The sequence below is a fragment of the Cherax quadricarinatus genome, chromosome 1, assembly GCF_038502225.1.
Source record: "Cherax quadricarinatus isolate ZL_2023a chromosome 1, ASM3850222v1, whole genome shotgun sequence".
NCBI lineage: Eukaryota > Metazoa > Arthropoda > Malacostraca > Decapoda > Parastacidae > Cherax > Cherax quadricarinatus.
In genome coordinates this window covers 32711952-32730972 of record NC_091292.1, presented here as the reverse complement: position 1 = coordinate 32730972, position 19021 = coordinate 32711952, and the positions used below count along the sequence as shown (strand labels likewise).

At 41.6% G+C, this 19021-nt stretch overlaps 1 protein-coding gene across 1 annotated transcript in view; it reads right to left on the bottom strand.

The window, feature by feature from the left end:
- LOC128685191 (NPC intracellular cholesterol transporter 1-like) overlaps positions 1–19021 on the bottom strand; it is a 157905-nt gene that overhangs the window by 2463 nt on the left and 136421 nt on the right. Inside the window, exon 8 of the mRNA XM_070085711.1 lies at positions 16048–16168. Within this exon, the coding sequence (XP_069941812.1) occupies positions 16048–16168 (121 nt within the window). The remainder of the gene's footprint in view (positions 1–16047; positions 16169–19021) is intronic.

Sequence of the window (19021 nt, the reverse complement as noted above, 5' to 3'; positions counted from 1 at the left end):
CTGTCCTGTACATCTGCTTAATGCTAAAATTATGCAGGACTGCACATCCAACAATTTCGGCTCCTATTTGAGAGGTTTTAAGCCCAATATAACCACTAGAGTGACGAAAATTAAGCACATTACATTAGCATGCCTGTACTACATTAAAAAAACAATGGCGTCTCTTTCCCTGCTTATCAGTGCAGGCGCAGAGCTTCCCTCTCAAGTCTCTTTTTCATTTACAAATTAATTTTTATTAAATACAATGTATTACACTAATTTTCATAAAAAAATGCAAGCTGGATTTTTCGGAAAATACATTATTTTCCACACTGCGGCCGCTGGAGTTCATTGCTAAATCACTCAAATTACTCCTTCCTTTAGGAGATGATTCCAGCCAGTTCTGACTTGAGTGGCTGTTCTCCTAGTAGGTCTTACTACAATTTCATCTTCCAGCATCACTTGGTCAGCGTTATCTTCAATATCACTCATGTCACTTTCCCTTAGATTTTCATTCACATTTGATTGACTACCATTTAATTCCAAGGGAATCAATCTATTAATTGTGCATAAACTTTCCTGGCCACGACAACACTTTGGCATTCTGGACAACACCTTGTGCATCTGGGTACAATGTCAATACTTTGCCCAGAGGCCACTATGTTCGATGTTGTTCAGTATCAATTAACACAATGTCACCTGGTTGAATGTTCTGTCGATTGACTGCCTCTGTCGCACCATAAAAGTGTTCACGTAGTGTAAGAAGATATTCCTTATGCCACACATTAGACCAATGATCAATTTATTTACCATTTTAAATTTATCACACAACACTGCCGCATCATTGTAATCTTCATCACTTTCTTCTGGATTATTTCTATAGACAGGGGCAGCTTCCAATTTCCTTCCACATATTAGGTGAGAAGGTGTTAATACATCTGCATCAGGTGTATCACTCATGTAAGAGAGAGGCCTATTATTTATACGATTCTCCACCTCCACTAACACTGCACGTAATTCTTCCAAATTAATTCTCTTCCAGTGTAGTACTTAACGGAGACACCTCTTCACTGTGCCTATCAGTTTTTTGTACAGCCCCCCTCCCCTGCCAAGGGGCTCAAGGAGTAATAAATTTCCAGGTACACCCTCGTTGGGTTAACAGAGATTGAACCTTGTTACTATTATTTAATTCTATCAAGTGTTGAGCACATGCTACAAAATTTGTGGCATTATCCAAAATCATCAATCTCAGACAGGATTTCCTAACTGCAAATTTTCAAAACAGCTGTATAAATTGTTCTGCAAACAAGTCCTGAGCCACTTCTAAATGAACTGACCTAGTAGTAGTATAAGTGAACAAGCATACATACACTTTCAGTGGAACACCATCTGAAGTACCTGTTAAAATGATTGGACCACTATAGTCTACACCTGTTACATCAAATGGTTTCACTAATTGTACATGCTCCTTTGGCAATGGTGGAGGACCTGGGTACATATAGGATCTGGCATCCACACGGCAACATATTACACAAGATTTAATCACCCTTCTTACACATTGCCGTCCTTGTGGAATCCAGAAAGTTTCCCTAATACAATTTAAGGTATCTTGTACCCCATTATAGATTACATTTTTATGGGCATTTAAAATAATTAAATTTGTTAGATGATGAATTTTGGGCAGTAAGATAGGGTGTTTAGCATAATCACCCAATTCAGCATTTTGTAACCTACCTCTGCACCTAATTACATTGTTCTCCAAATACAGCCCCAATTTCTCTATTATGGAACCTTTCACAATTTTTCTTTCCATCATCAATTTAATCTCATTTCCATAGATTTCTTTTTGTACCCTCTTCATCCAATATTCAAGAGGATGTGAAAAATTATATGAGATACTCATCTTGTTCAGAAATTTAAATGCCAACTTAGTTACATTGATTAGTTTGGGTAAAGAAGAATACCTATTTATATCAATGGCTAAGGAAGGTCAAACTATTGGAGTGGTTGTTACAGTAATTTCAACAGGAGCAATATATGCCTTTTGTACAGGCCAATTACCTTTATTTACCAACCAGCTTGGTCCTTTAAACCATGATACAGCATTTACAAATTTAGCATAAGGTAAACCTTGAGACAAGAAATCAGCTGGATTCTCCTCACCAGGTATATGATTAAATGTTAACATATGCTGACCCAAACTATTATACTTCTCTTGCATCTGATTAATTTCAGTGACTCTGTTTTGTATGTACACAATTTTACTGTTTCCATTACGAATCCATTGTAAGGATACCTCATTATCAGACAAAATTACAGTGTCACTAATATTTATCTCATGCAACTTATTTTTTATATAATTAGCTAATTTGACACCTTCATAAATGGCTGTTAATTGCAACTGAGGTAAGGTACGTGATTTAATTGGAGACACTTTAGCCTTAGACATAACAAGAGAAATAACACTATTACATTGAAGATAAGCAACTGCTACATACTCCAATTTTGAAGCATCACAAAAAATGTGGAGTATATTTTTCCCATCTGGATTGGCCACCTGGCATGTGAACTCCAACATTGGAATTTTTTCATAATCACCAATTAATTCATCCCACCTGTTAATGAATTCCTCAGGCAGAGTTTCATCCCAAGCACATTTAAGCTTCCATGCTTCTTGTATTAATAATTTCCCTTTTATAGTAAAGGGTGACACTAAGCCTAGTGGATCAAAACATTTGGAAACTTCAGCAAGCAAAACTCTTTTAGTTAATTTATTGGGCATACTGTAATTTTATTAGGTTTTAACATTAACAAATCTCTCTCAGTATCCCAAGTTAATCCCAATACACTACTATAATTTGGTACTTCATCTCCAAGGTAATCTTTACTTATTTTGTCCTTTAATTTGGACGAATTACTATTCCATTCCCTCAGAGGCATAGTTGCACTTTGCATTATTTTATCAGCCTCTCCATAAGTCATTAACAGTTCCTCTTCAGTTGATATCACACCCAGGAAATTGTCCACATAAAATTGTTTGCTCATTACTTTACTGGAGTTTACCTGGAGTTTACCTGGAGAGAGTTCCGGGGGTCAACGCCCCCGCGGCCCGGTCTGTGACCAGGCCTTCTGGTGGATCAGAGCCTGATCAACCAGGCTGTTGCTGCTGGCTGCACGCAAACCAACGTACGAGCCACAGCCCGGCTGATCAGGAACTGACTTTAGGTGCATTTAAGGTGTGCATTTATCGTCGCTTGAAGTAGGATTATTATTACAATCAAAAAGAAGTGCTAAGCCACAAGGGCTATACAGCACTGCAGGGTAGGGAAGGAAGCGAGGGTATTGGGTGGCAGAATGGGGGAGGGATGATCAGTAGGTTACAGAAAACAGCGGGGCAGGGGATAGTGTGGGGGCAGAGGGTAGCAAGAGATTAAGGTAGAAAGGGCTGAAGGTATCATCAGAGTTTGTGAAGTAAGTCAGTTGTCAAAAAGTCAATGAGAGTGTCCGGATGAAAGGTGGGTCCATCAGCAAGAAGGGAAGGTAAAGACAGAGCAGCGGAGTGAAGACGATGTCAGAGGCAAATTCTGCATGCTCGTTGATAAACTGGGCAGTCTAACAAAATGTGGCTGACCGATAATGGAACCTGACAATTCTCACAGAGAGGAGCAGGGCGCCTCTCCATGAGATATCCATAAGTAAGACGAGTATGGCCAATGCGAAGACGGGAGAGAGTAGTCTCCCAACCTTGACACTGGTGACAAGAAGACGGCCAGTAACCTATACTCGGTTTAATAGATTAAAGTTTGTTACCGAGCAGAGTAGACCAACGTTGTTGCCAACAGGTGTGAAGGTGGGTAGCTATTGCAGCAAAATAGTCCGTAAATGGAACACCTCTATATGAAACTGGTAGGTCATGTACTGCTGACCGCACAGCAGTGTCTGCCTGTTCATTGCCCTGTATGTCAACATGACCAGGGACCCAACAAAAAACAATATCTTTATGTTTGGTAGAGATGTGGCATAGCTAAAGTTGGATATGGAGGACTAAGGGGTGAGGTATATCAAATTTCTGTATAGCCTGTAAAGCACTAAGGGAGTCTGAGACAACCACAAATGATGACACAGGCATAGATGCAATACGGATAAGTGCTGCAAGAATGGCATACAATTCAGCAGTAAAAATACTAGCCGAAGATAGTAAATGCCCTAGTACGATGCTGTCCGGAAACATTGCTGCGAATCCTTCGCCGTCAGAAGACTTAGAGCCATCTGTATACACTGCAATGGCATGAGAATGAGAGTGGAAGTGGTCAAGAAAAAGAGAGCGGGAAGCTACCATAGACAGTTGGGCTATCGAGCAAGGGGGTGAGAAAGAACAGACTCGAACAGCTGGAACTTCCCAGGAGGGTAGGGAAAAGTGAGATGCTACATGAACATAGAAAGGAGGTAATTGAAGAGAAGACAAGAGTGAATGTAGGCAAAGAAAGAAAGGACGGAGCAAACAGGGGCGGAGAACAAATAATGTCTACTAATATCGCTGACCATTCTATAAATGGAAGGATTGTGGAGATCTTGCAGAGATCATGAGAGCGTACATAGTAGCGAAGGCGATCGGATAAGGATGGAACGATCACTTCTGCATAGAGGCTCTTGACAGGGAAGAGTGAAAAGCACCAAGGCATAAACATAATCCTTGGTAATGAATGGGGTTAAGGCTAGAGAGAGTAGCAGGAGAGGCCGCTGAATAGATCTGGTCACCATAATCAAGTTTCGATAAAATGAGGGTGGAATGTAAGCGAAGGAGAGTTCGACGATCAGCTCCCCATGAAAGATGAGCAAGGGTTTTAAGAAGGTTCAGCCGGCTGTGACAAGTTGCCTTCAGAGAGGTAATGTGAGGTTTCCAGGATAACCTACGGTCAAAGAGGAGGCATAGAAACCTGACTATCACGTTCAGGGATACGGGTGCCATAGAGGTATAAAGGAAATGTCTGTCAGTTAAAAAGTTCTTAAGGAAAGATGGTAGATTGCCTCGGAGGCCTAAGGAGTGGGCTTGGGCCAAAATATTATACCTACAAGTTGTGTCATATGCCTTCACAAGATCAAAAAATATGGCAATAACTGAGTGGTTATTCGCAAAGGCATTACGAACATACGTATCCAAGCGTAATAAGGGGTCTATGGAAGAAAGGCCTTTAAGAAAGCCATATTGACAAGTGGAGAGACTGTTGTGAGTCTCTAAATACCACATTAAACGTCTATTTACCAGGCGTTCCATCACTTTGCAAACTGCACTGGTAAGAGCAATGAGACGATAGTGGGAGGTTTCATGGCCTGAAGTGCCTGGTTTGTGGAAAAGGAGAACAATGGCAGATTTCCACAGCTGTGGAAGAACTCCTTGTGACCAAATAAGATTGAAAAGGTGTAATAGGACTGCAAGGGCTGACTGATGCAAATGTTGTAGCATACGAATATGAATGTCGTCGGGCCCAGATGCCGATGATCAGCAAGCTGAGAGTGTTGCATCCAGTTACTGAAATGTAAAAGGCACATTATACTGTTCTTCTCTGAGAGAAAAAAAGTCCAAGGGTGCTAACTCTCTGGCAGACTTTGAGGAAAGAAACGAGGGGCATAGATGGAGCCCCTGAGAAATACGGACCAGATGACTGCCAATTTCATTGGCAACATCCAGTGGGTTTGCTATATCAACAACAGCAACCCGCAGAACAGGAGCCGGGTCAGGAGAATATTTACCACTCAGTTTTTGTACTTTTTTCCAGACTGCACTCAGAGGAAGCAGAGGTGATGGTGGAGACAATCTCGCCAGCAAGTGCGTTTAGCATCACAGATGACACGGCGAGCGATCGCACACTTCTGCTTAAAATCAAGTAGTCTCTCCGTGGTTCTATTGTACCGGTAGCTGCCCCATGCAGTGCATTTCAAACGTACTGCACGAGCACAAGCAGGAGACCACCAAGGCACCCATTTCTGAGAATGCCTGCCCAAAGTTTGGGGTATAGAATGAGAAGTTGCGGTTAAACCGGAGGACAAGAAGAGGTGTAAAATTCATCAATGGAGGACGAAGAAGGAACCTCACTCAAACAGTTTGTCGTGAGTAAAAGTTCCAATTTGCCTGATCAAATTGCCAGCGTGGGTTACGAAGAGGTGGTGAATGTGAAGGGGAAGTAAGAATGATTGGGAAATGATCACTGTCATGTAAATCTTGGAGAACAGACCAGGTGAAGTCTAATGCGGCGGAGGAAGAGCAAACTGAAAGATCGATGGAAGAGAGAGTATGAGTACGGGGATCAAAATGGGTGCGAGTACCTGTATTTAGAACATGGAGGGGGCGGGCAGCAAGAAAAGCCTCTAACTGAATGCCACGGGAATCACAGTGAGACCCCCACAGAGGAAATGATGGGCATTAAAATCGCCAAGTAACAGAAGTGGTGGAGGTAATGACGAAACAAGAAAGGCAATATCCGGTATAGATAATGCCCGAGAAGGAGAGAGATACGAAGAACAGTTTATACCACCTATGCAAGTGGATACAGGCTGCTGTGTAATTCAGCAAAGTATGAACAAATAGCTGATGGTATGGAATATCAGTGCATAGAAGAAGGGCACTTTCATTAAAGGTCCCATCAGGAAAAGGATCTGAAGAATACAATAAATTATAGCCTGAGATGGGATAGATAACAGCAGAGTGTAATTTTGGTTCCTGTAAGCAAACACCAACAGGGTAAAACTGGGAGAGCAACATCTGAAGCTCACCCCGATTACCCCTGAGGCCACATATATTCCACTGTAAATAGGCCATGATTGGCAACGATAAAGACACCTGAAATCCACAGGTAAGGGAACCTACAGACTAGAGGGGTTAAAAAAGTCCACATGCGGTGGCAAAGGAAAACGTTCAAGCAGCGAAGGAACAGTGCACTGTGAAGAAAGGAGTTGCGCAGATGGAGAAGAGGAAAGAGAAGGAACAGAGGGTGGATCAATGTTCATTGATGGTTTGGTCTCTGCAATATATTCAGAGATTGCTTCAAGTGTTTTGGAGTTCAGAGACGTCGTATGAGAGACAATATTGGAGATGGAAGGAGGGGGAGTTTGAGTAAAGATCGGAACTGAAATGTACTGTACCAAGGTAGGGGGGGCAAAAGGGTGGAGGGAACTGGAGAAGTGTGGGAGGGGACAGAAGAGGCATAAACCTGGGAGGTGGCAGAAGAGGAAGAAACTTGGAAAGGGGACAAGGGAGGAAGGCACAGTGCAAGGAGGATGAACCTCCACACTTGTAACAGAGCCATTGAAAGGGGAAGACTCAGCTACAGAGACTGGGAAGGTAAAATGTGGAGGTGGATGAAGGGAAGGAGGGGTTAAAGGAGTTTTGGACCTCTGAGAAGTAAAGGGATGATTGGGAGGAGGTGTCGTACGAGGTCTTGTTGATACCGGGGTTTGTGAGGGAGAACATGAAGAAGTGAGGATGGACTGAGGTGTTGAAGTAGGGACGTCTGAGCCCAGGACAGCAAAAGAATTAGATACAGGAGTGACTATGGGACTGGCAACCGCAGAGGAGGCTCCAGAAGATGGGACCCCAGAAGTGGGGGGGGGCGTTTTGAAATACGAGAATAAGAAACACGGGGTAGTTTCCCTTGGAGGCAGAGATGAGAAACTGCCATGGCATAAGGGAGACCTTCTGCTTCTTCGAGGTAACGAATTTCCCACTCATTTAAGTAGACCTGGCAACGGTGAGAGTACGAAGAGTGAGCCTCATGACAATTAAGGCAAGAGGGAGTTCGACTGCAAGATGGATTAGAAAGGTCATCGGCACCACAGACTGGGTATTCGGCTATAGATCTGCAATATTTTGCTGGGTGGCCAAATCGCCAGCAATTCCTACACTGTTGCGGTGTAAGGATCATCTTCCACACTTGTAACCGATGTCCTGCTACATAAACAGAGGATGGGAGTTCATGGCTATCAAAAGTTAAACGAGCCACATTGCAAGGGTATCGTCTTTGCCTGCGGGCAGGAAGAACATAAGTGTCTACCGTGAGAATTGGGAGATCTTGGTGTTCCAGCTGATCGAGAATGTCATTGCCACGTCTGGAAATTCTGTTGGGCTTTGGTATGGGGCAGAATAACTGTACCATTACAAGAATTGAGGGAATGATGTTTTTCGATAGTGATAGGAATAGTATCGATATGTGAAAGAAGAGAAAGATCATGAGCTTGGGTAGAATTCTGGACTGTGATGATGTGTGTACCACTCTTAAGAGCATGAAAGGAAATATCTCTACCTACGTGGCGTAGGAGCACTTTGCCAATACTATGGTCGGAAAGATAGGCAGTAGAAGAAGTCGGTCATAAAGAAAAGAATTTAGTCCATTGTGTGGTCCGAAACTGAGAGTGGAGAGGGAGTGTGTGACGTGTCTCGGTCTTTTCCGAGTAGAATGGGAAGGTAACGAAGTAACATCATCTTTTGCAAGTAGAATGGGAAGGTAAAGAAGTAACATCATCAGGAGATTGTCGTTGGCACTTAGAAGTGGGACCAGAGTTGGTCCGACGTGGGACGGGCTGGTAATTCGAAAATTGCCGCAACGTAGAGGGAGAGGCCAGAAGCATAGTCAAAGGAGAGCAGAGGTCAGACAAATCAAAGGAGTCAGTCGAAACTCCGGCACCTGAAGCGGGTGACGAAACAGCACTAGCAAGAGGTACAGGGGCCTTAGGAGTGTCCAAAGAGTGACCAAAAGATGAGGCGAGGTCAGAACAGGGTGTGGTAACAATAAGGGGCCCGGGGATAGCGGGGTCATGGATTTGGGACTCCATGGTTAGGCTACTTCTTTCTTTTTGTTTTTAAGAAAAAAAAGAAAGAAAAGAAAATATAAATAAAAAAGGAATAAAAAAGGGGGGACCGGGGAGGGATAGTTCCTAGGAGGAATGAAAGGGCCAGAAATCTCCCTCCACGCCCAAGAGGCTTGAAGTAAGAACTGACTGGATGTAGCACCAAATAATACACTCCTAAAGCGAAAGGTTTTCAGAGGGCTAAGTGGGTCACTAGGATCCTCAGGCCATAAAAAGCGGGTACAATCCCGGTCAGCCTCTTGTAAACCTACTCTTACTTATGTCAGCTGTAAAGGCATAATTCAATCACCCTGAAATTTAATAAAATATCTCCTAATTTTTCCGTCAACGACAGACCTGTCATCAGTCATTTAAAGTAGGTACATTTTTGTTACTCCTGGCACTACAGTTAAACACAATCCTCAGAGGAGTGGTCTTAGAATCCTTCTTCACTCCGTGATGTGACAAATAGTGACCATAAATTTTGGCTTGCTCAGGAGGTACCTCTTCTATAAATTTATTAATTGTTCAGTAATTATATCATTATTGGCAGTCATCAATTCTGGTGTCTTACTCAGTTCGCAGAGCTGAGCCTTTAATTGTCCATATGCCATTCTGTAATTAGTGGGCAATTTTGGATGGTTCACTCTCCATGGAAGTCGTACCCAGTATTGTCCAAATTCAAATTTTACATCTCTCAGGTCCTGAGTAAAGGAATCGTCTGTACTTTCTTCATTTACATTTATTCCAATGCTAATTCCCACAATTTATCACTGGCTCAACACCATCCTCCATGGAAGAATTATATTGGGGCACGATTTCATGAGTAAGACACACAGTGATAGTATTTATAGTTTCCTCTAGTCCTGCATTATTATTACACGGAATCCTACCATACATTACATGGCCTCCTGTAGTCTTTAAAAGGGTGACACCACATTTCTTTATCATACCCTTTACAAAGGAGGCATAATAGTCACTACCTATCAAAATATTTATTGGGCCTACAGAATCATCATTTACACCAGAAGGTGCTAAATTTATATTATGTGAAAGTCTTTATGTAGCTTTACTAAGCCCTACTGTAGATATTTTCTCTGGAAGTCTATCTACAATTACTACATTAACAAGTTTTTTCTCATTGCCCAACCTGACAGTTACATAAACAGTGTCATACAATTGAGCCCTGTTATCTGAGAGAAAACCAGATAATTTTAGAGTTGTAGGATCTCCTATCTGTACTTTCATACCATCAAGACATTTATGATTTATGGAAGTACGCTGGGATCCCTGGTCCAATAATGCAGTTACATTTTTTGATTTAAGCCTTTATCATCAACTTTTACCTGTAACACAGGTAAGGCTACTTCAGCAAACCCATCATTATTAACATTAGCAGCAATTTTTACATTAGCCACTGTTGTGTCAGGATTGTCAACATTATCATTATTATCAACATTATCATATAGACCCTTACACATGACTATATGGTATCTTCCTTTGTGACATTGATAACATTGTTTAATTTGGCATGACAATCCTTTACATTGTGATTACCTAGACACCTGATACATCTGTCAAGTTCTTCCAATCTTTCAACTTCATCATTCCATGAATTGTATGCATTTCAATTCTTTGAAAAATGAGTACCCTTGCAGAAAAGACAATCTCTCTTTTCTTTGACTGGTTTCTTATTAACTGAGCTACTCGTAGGAGGGTACTTATTCTTCTTACTTTGTGGAGAATCATTATTTCTGATTCCTGCTACTTGATATGTACCTATGCAACTCTTATTAGTAGATGAATTCTGATTATTAACATTGGGATAATTTTTCCCCTTGTGAAACATGACAGATACCACAGAGTTATTATGTGTTGCATCTTTAAAATGAGTTGGTTGGCTGGTCTGCAACTGAACAATTAATTCTTGTAGACCTAGTCTTATTTCCTCGAGACTAAAATAACCTTTGTGATACTTTTTCGAGAACCATTCAAGTGTTTTACAGCTTAATTTATTCTGTACCATGGCACTCAATAACCAGTCTGATTCATTCAGATTATATTTATTACTTAAAGTTTTGAGAGTGCTCTCCAGTTTAACTCTAAACTGCTGTAAACCTTTGTAAGTGTGATATGAAGATTTTAAATTAACAATGATATTCACTAAATCCAACCTACTTTGTTCTATATTGCCATAAGTGACCTTCATACAAGTCAATTGGGAAAGGCTTGTATGAATTTGTGAGCATCTCCTCTTATCTGCCACTTGAGGTAAAATTTAATTACACAGGCTAGGTCACTCCTATCATGCACAGCTGCCTTAAAAATTGACCAAAACTCCTCCCAATTTTCTCCAGGATTAAATACAGGTAAACATAATTCTGGGAGTTTTGGCAAAGACATCTTATTTGTTGGAGCAGATTAATTAACTGCCTGGTTTACACATTTTAATTTATTCAAAGCCTGACTTTTACAAGAATCTTTTCTTCTAATTCATAATACTGATTAATCATAAGATCTACTTCAGTCTCATCTACACAGTTTACTAACAAATCTCCTTCATATTTGTTATAATATAATTTGTATGAATCGTATCTATTACCTAAAGCATCTAAATACAACTTTAAATCATCAGTATTCACAGTTTCTTGACTCATTACTTCCAAAAAATTATTTTATGCTTTTGTTACACGACCTTTTCCAGCCTGCACTGATGATTTTTTTTTGCTCTAACTTCCATGTGTTTGTCTTCTACATTAATTTCCTCATTTACACCCATGGTGCAATGTATTAAATTCAACTTAATTAATAACACTGATTATGTACTTAATTATGCACTTCATAAAGGTAAATATTACAACTTACCTTTGAATAAATCCTAGCTACACTTGGGCTTAGCAATTACATGTAAGAAAATTATAATATAAACTTTAAATATACATTAATATAAAGTTAGCTACACTTGAGCTTAGCAATTACACGTGTAAGAAAATTAGAATATAAATTTTAAATGTATTAATATAAATTCTAGCTACACTTGAACTTAGCAATTATATGTAAAGAAATTGCATTATAAATTTTAAATGCATTAATCCTAGCCAGACTTGCCATATCAAAATTAATATTATATACACTAATATAAATATAACGAGATTATTTGGTGATGCAGTACGGTCTCCTCTGGAACGGTGAAGCAGACATCGTAGGAGTCACTGCAGGTTTCGCTCAACCTGGGGTATGACATGCTGGTGCCCTCGAGTGAGGCGTCGACAAAACTCGGCAACTGGGCAGGACTTCTGGTAAGTGACTCAGGAGGACACTTCTCGACTGGTACTGTCGCTGGGCTGTCACTGCCGGCGAGCATGGAGCGAGTCGTGGCAGAGACGACTGGGCGAAACATCTGGGAGTTGTAACATCATACACCAGACTGCAGTGAGCAAGCTAGCAGTCAAAGCGACATCATCTTTGTGCAGGCTGCTCAATGAAGCTTGTGACATGAGGCTGACACAGCACCGGCCGACAGGGCTAACTGCGGCTTGACGAGTGTCATTCTCTCGGCAGTTGGAGTTATAGCAGAGGTTAGTCTAAGCATCCCCAGACTTGTTTCTCTACACATAACTGCACTCTGAAGGTCTGGAGGTGAAGTGAAACAAATCTCGATGGGAATCGTAGCAGGTACGATTCTGCAGAATGTCACGAGCGACGAGCATAAGAGCTTTCTGTACAAGGGGGATTGGGCTCAGAGCTGATTGATATTTGCTGTCAAACACACTGGTCATGCTGGGTGACTTAGCAGTGGTGCTACACAAGGTCTGACACTGGACTAATGGAAAGCTTTACACACACCCGTGGTACATGCATTACAACATGGCTTAACTATCAAATGATGCTTTTCTGTGCACAAAACTGACACTAAGCCATACAATAACATGTGAGAACACTGACTGAGAGGAATTAATTACACGTCATATATCTTCTCTCAATCTTCTCGACAATGCTGAAATAATGACTAGAACACTCGATGTGACATGTGATGTCAGGCATGACGTCGCGAGGTGACGTCAGCAGCACTGTGACGTCAGCAGACATCTCGAGGTGATGTCAGGCAGACATCGTGACATCATGAAGTTGGGCAGCATCGTCAGTGACGTCAATGTGATGCGGGCAGCAGACCAGAGCATGTGGCCTGGGACATCTGGCTTGGTAACCCACATGGCTTGTAGATCCACGAGACATCACCCACACCCCACGTGGTGTCAGGGTCCACGTGGTGTCGTGATCTACGTGGCATGCTGATCCGCATGGCTTCAAGTGATCTACGTGGCATGCTGATCCACATGGCTTGTTGATCCGTGCGGCTTGCTGATCCATGTTGCTTGCTGATCTACGTGGCATGCTGATCCATGTAGCTTCGAGTGGCCTTGGGCACTCGGATACACAGCTCTGGCAATGAATTCACATGGAAAACAGCAGAAAACGCAGCAGAGGGAGTGAGTAGTGGTAAGTGTATGGTAGTGTGGTGGCAAGGAGCGTGGGTGAGTGTATGGCGAGGGAGCATCTAGCCACTTCCTCCTCCTCCCACCCACAAACACAGGGAAACACACTGGACGCAGAAATCACCACAAAAATCACCTCTGGCTTGCTGAAACAGCTGTGCTGAGCTGAGCAACAACAGCAACATACAAGTGACGCTGAACATGTGACTTGAGAAACAGCGTGGGACACTGTAGCGTGGGGTCACTGGGACGCTTACAATTCTCCAAGAAATTCGGTAAATTTCGGCTGGATCCTGCTTGTACCTGTGTCTGGATGCTCAAACGTGCAGATACGACATCAGGATAACTAGTTGAGAGACGGATGCTTCTTGCATGGGGTGATGAAGTGAAGATGACTTCATCCCTTCCTCTCTCCGGGCAAACAACTGCTGCGACCACCACTTCCCACCATTTATAAGGGGTTTATTTCATACAATAAAAGTGGGTGCGTGAATGATACATCTTCGGAGGATTCTTACTTTATTTGCAAAGTCGTGGTGGGTACACAGGCTTGTGTGTTGTGTCCATGGCTTGGGTATGCAATGCCCATGAGAGGGAACTAGTAGTAGGCCTTGTGTCTTCCTGCTAGGCCGCTGTGAGAGTGCGTGAGTGTGGGACCAGCTTCCCACAGACATGGACAGGCCCAGAGGGCAGCACCTGAGTGGCATGAAATATGAACTAAGCTGACAGACAGCAAGGCTCTCTGTGCAAACAGTACAGGCTGTCTACATAAATCCTAGCCAGACTTTGGCTTAGCAAAATTAATATTATACAAATACACTAATATAAATCTTTGCCAGGGATTTGGCTTAGCAAAATTAATATTATATACATACACTAATATAAATCTTTGCTAGGCTTTGGCTTAGCAAAATTAATATTATACAAATACACTAATATAAATCTTTGCCAGAATTTGGCTTACCAAAATTAATATTATACAAATAAACTAATATAAATCCTAGCCAGGCTTTGGCTTAGCAAATTTAGTACTGTAATAATTATAATCCACTACACATTAAGTAAATTTGTGGACCTAACATCCACCTCCTTCTGTCATTTCACATATAATTATTAAGTAATTAATTCACTAATTAATGACTTCACTAATTACATCCAGTTCGGTCAAGGAACAACGGGCAACTAATTATGGAAAATTACATTTATCTGGATGTATCTCATTAGATACATACCAGTAAATGGTAACAAAGATAATTATTATTTATCAAAGTTACAGAGACAAGTAGGAATTTAGGACACCTAGGTCACAAAAAATTTCCCCCTTCGATACCTACCATAATCTATTTCTCCACAAGTTGCTCTAGACCTATATTAATTGCAAATGAAATGTACATCACCAGGAATTCTGGTAAAATTTAATATAAATTTGTGGACTGTATGTTAAAAATTAATAAATGATTACATATACACATTTATATAACACAAGGAGAATTTATAATCATAACACTCACCAATTTGTCTGGAGATTACTGTGTATCATACTCAAAAACCACCCCTGTCTACATTTATGAAGAATTTTCTGGCCAGAATTACTAAACATAAACAGACACTTAGCTGGGGTTCCTGGAGCTGTCCTGTACATCTGCTTAATGCTCAAATTATGCAGGACTGCACATCCAACAATTTTGGCTCCTATTTGAGGGGTTTTAAGCCCAATATAACCCCTAGAGCGACGAAAATTAAGCACATTACATTAGCGTGCCTGTACCACATTCAAAAAACAATGGCGTCTCTTCCCCTGCTCGTCAGTGCAGGCGTAGAGCTTCCCTCTCGAGTCTCTTTTTCATTTACAAATTAATTTTTATTAAATACAATGTATTACACTAATTTTCATAAAAAATGCAAGCTGGATTTTTCGGAAAATACATTATTTTCCACAATACCAATGGAAATAAGTCACTGACTTTTTTGGGTTATCCTAGGTGATCTACAAATATGCTGCTATGTATGACAAATTATGTATCTATTTATGTGTACCTGTACCTGAATAAACTTAACGGGATACCTTTACTGGATAGCACAGAGACTGAAATATATCTGGTTTATATTTTTGAGGGGGAAGGGTTGAAGCATCAGACAAGATACACACAATATGGTTTGAAAAAAATCCAGGTTTTTCTCTTCTCCCTTTTCCTAAAGGTATCCCGTAATTCAGTTGCTAGCGCACTTAGTTCACACGTGTGGTCCCGAGGCCTATCCCCGGTCCAGCTGGAAAACATTAGGACGTGTTTTCTTCAGACACCTGCTGTCCACTGTTCACCCATCAGTAAAATGGGTACCTGAGTATTAGTCGACTGGTGTGAGTCGCATACTGGGACAAAATTGACCTAATTTGCTCAAAATGCAGCTTTCTTTATAGTAGTATGTCACTGACGTCAGTTAGGCTTGTTTACCTTGTACATGTACTTGGAAAAATAAAGATTATTACTACTATTATTATTATTATTATTATTTCCTTCAACTCTCCCCCTCCCCTTCCTCTAACTTCTCTCTTCCTCTTTCACCTCCACGCATTTCTTTTTTCTGTTTCCTCTATCTCCTCTCTATTTAATTTTAAGTGCATCTAGCCACATTTACTGTATCTTTCCTTGCTTATTTGCAACTTGTTCCCCCCTACACCACTCACCCTGTACTCCACCATGTTAAACTTGTTCCTTCCTGCACTACTCACCCTGTTCTCCACCATGTTAAACTTGCCCAACATCAGCTGCACGTAGACAAAGAGAGTAACGTTGCCCAGGATTAGGAAGGTTACGTCTCCCAGGATGGTGTCTCCGCTGATCTCTCCAAAGCTGCAAAGAGCAAAGGAGACTCTTGAAGAGTGAAAGAATTGTGAAGGGAAAATGAAAGTTATGAGGGAAAAGGAGACGTTTGAAGAGTGAGAGGACTGTGAAGAGGAAGTGAAAGCTGTGAAGGAGAGAAGAGCATTGGAATGGGTGGAAGAAGACTTGGTAAAGAGTCATGCGTTAGAAACAGAGCACGCAAGATAAATACAAGTCTAAATTAAGGGTAGAGTAACCGTGACAAATACAGCTTGACCTCTCCCTGTACCCAATTTGTAAAATGTCTTTAATCGTTTGTTAGGATTTTGTAAGTGTTTTGGGGAGGGTCATTTTTCGAGGCCTGCGTATCTGATCTCTGGAGAAGACTGGCGAGGGACGCCAGAATCACGACTCAGGATCCAGATGTTAGAGGCTATACGTCGTGCTGGATACTAATAATATTGTTTCAATTTATGAATGTTTAATGGCTACTAGGATAGTCACTTCAAGGCAAGAGTAAGACCTTCAAGGTCGGGACAAGACCTTCGATGCCAAGGCAATACATTCAAAGCCATGCAAGACATTCAAGGCCAGTGAAAGATATTCAAGGCCAGGGTAAGACATTTAAGGTCAGGACAAGACATTTAAGGCCAGGGCAAGACCAAGGTCAAGGCAAGACATTCAATGCCAGGGCAAAGTCTTGAAAGACAAGGCAAAACATTCAAGGTTTAGGCATAACCTTAAGAGGAGCCACGGAGTGAGCATGATGCCAGAAGTGACTTTGCGGATATGGAAAAAAAAAAAAAAAGTCGAGCATAGTTAGATTAAGAGAAGCCAGTCATAAGTGTGGCTGAATCCAACAGCAACGTCACTAGATATGCGAGAAGCTATGGCCACAATAACTATATACTACTTTATGATGATAATAATAATAATAATAATAATAATAATAATAATAATAATAATAAAAATAATAATAACCTATTTCTACAAGTACATGTACAAGGTATACAGGCCTAGCTGGCATCAATGACATACTTCTATAAAAAGCCCCTCGTTATGCAGAGCATTTCGTGCAAATTAGGTCAATTTTGTCCCAGGATACGACCCACACCAGTCAACTAACACCCAGGTACCTATTATGCTGATGGGAGAACATGGACAGCATGTGTCTTTAGGAAACACGTCCTAATGTTTTTCAGCCATACCCGGGGATCGACCCCCTAACCTCAGTGTGTGAGCCGATTGCTCTAGCGGTCAAGATACGGGATCAGATCTTTTAAGTGAGATATACAATTTACACTGCTAATGTTCGTTATTGCCTCTATGTATTATATGTTTGGCAACTCTCTCACATGCAAGATGGCATTCTTGTGCCAATGTTGTAAAACCAGTCAAATGGGTAACTGTTGACGGCATCTTGAACTGTTGAAATGCGACTTTTATTGCAGCCGCGCACAGTGGCTGACTGTTTTATTGCAGCTGCACACAGTGGTTGACTGTTGTACTGCAGCAGCGTGCAGTGGCTGACTTTTATTGTAGCCACCTTAAAATAAGTCATTTAAACAAAGCTTGGTAAACTTCTACTTTTTTAAATAAGGCATTTCTGTTGTGAGTGTGATTTGAGTAATACACCAATGCTCCGCCATGGGTTTTACTGGGTATAGTCCAGAAGTCAGACCAGCATATTGTTACCAGACCGGCTTCTCCCAGATGACTATGTCCCGCGACAGGCGAGACGGGGGTTGAGACTAGCTACTAGAGGTAATAGTGGTCCCTTGCTACATAGCATTTCAGCCAGAGACTATAAAAGTCCTTAATGAAGACTAGAAGTGAATGGCTTCAATGAATCTCAAAAGACAGACAGGTCTGAAGTAAGTTTTAGAAGACAGTGTTGAAATATAAATAGAGTTCGTCAGTGATGCTCAGGAAAGAAGAGAATGTTGTGGGCAGGCACCATATTATTATATTTATGTGGAGCCCTAAACCCGTGTGGATCATTTAATGCAAGTTGTCCTCTGATAATAGTGAGATGGAAGCTCAACTCTCACAGCTTTCCAGGTTCAGACTCCATTCAGCAGGTCAAGTGACTACTTACAACTGGTAAGAGTTAAGGACAAGGGAATGGACGTATTCACTGAATACTCGAAGAGAGAGTCTCCCTTCGATCCCCGTTGGGGATGGGAACCTTTAGTCTGCATCACTTCACGATGCATTTCTCTAACAGGGTAAAGATCAAACCAGCGAGTGGGACAGTCAATGACTCGTCCAAACTAGCACTTGCAGCTGTTGTTAGCGGCAGACTGCAAGTCAAATGTAATGCTATTCTATCGCTCAAAGAAGCCTTTGTTGTCGTCTGTACAGACGACACAGAGGCCTAGAAACTACTCACCACTACTTCTACTACCACTCTACAAGACCAGGGATTTCTTGTCTTGACCTCCCCTGCTCTGAGGGCCAGGAGAACTGTGTTCCTCAAGCGACTCGACAACCTCATCACTGCACAGGCAACTGAAGAAATCAAGTCATCTATCGAAGCACAGAACCCTTGGGCCAAGGTTGACTTCATCACTAAAATACCCAATGCGTCATCCATGCTGAAGGTCACCTTCAGTGACGTCAACATGGCAACCAAAGCTCTCGCCGAGGGCCTGGCTATTCACTACTTCCACATCAACCCAGCCTTCATTGAAGCAGAAAAATTCTAACAAATCCCACAGTGCTATAACTGTTACTCATACCTGCATACCACCAAAGACTGCCCTGCCAAAAACAAGAAGTTTTGCTCCACCTGTGGCCTTGAGGGTCATGACTTCAAGATGTGCACTACTACTTCACCACCAAAATGCTTGAACTGCAAAAATTACCACCATACTCTAGCTG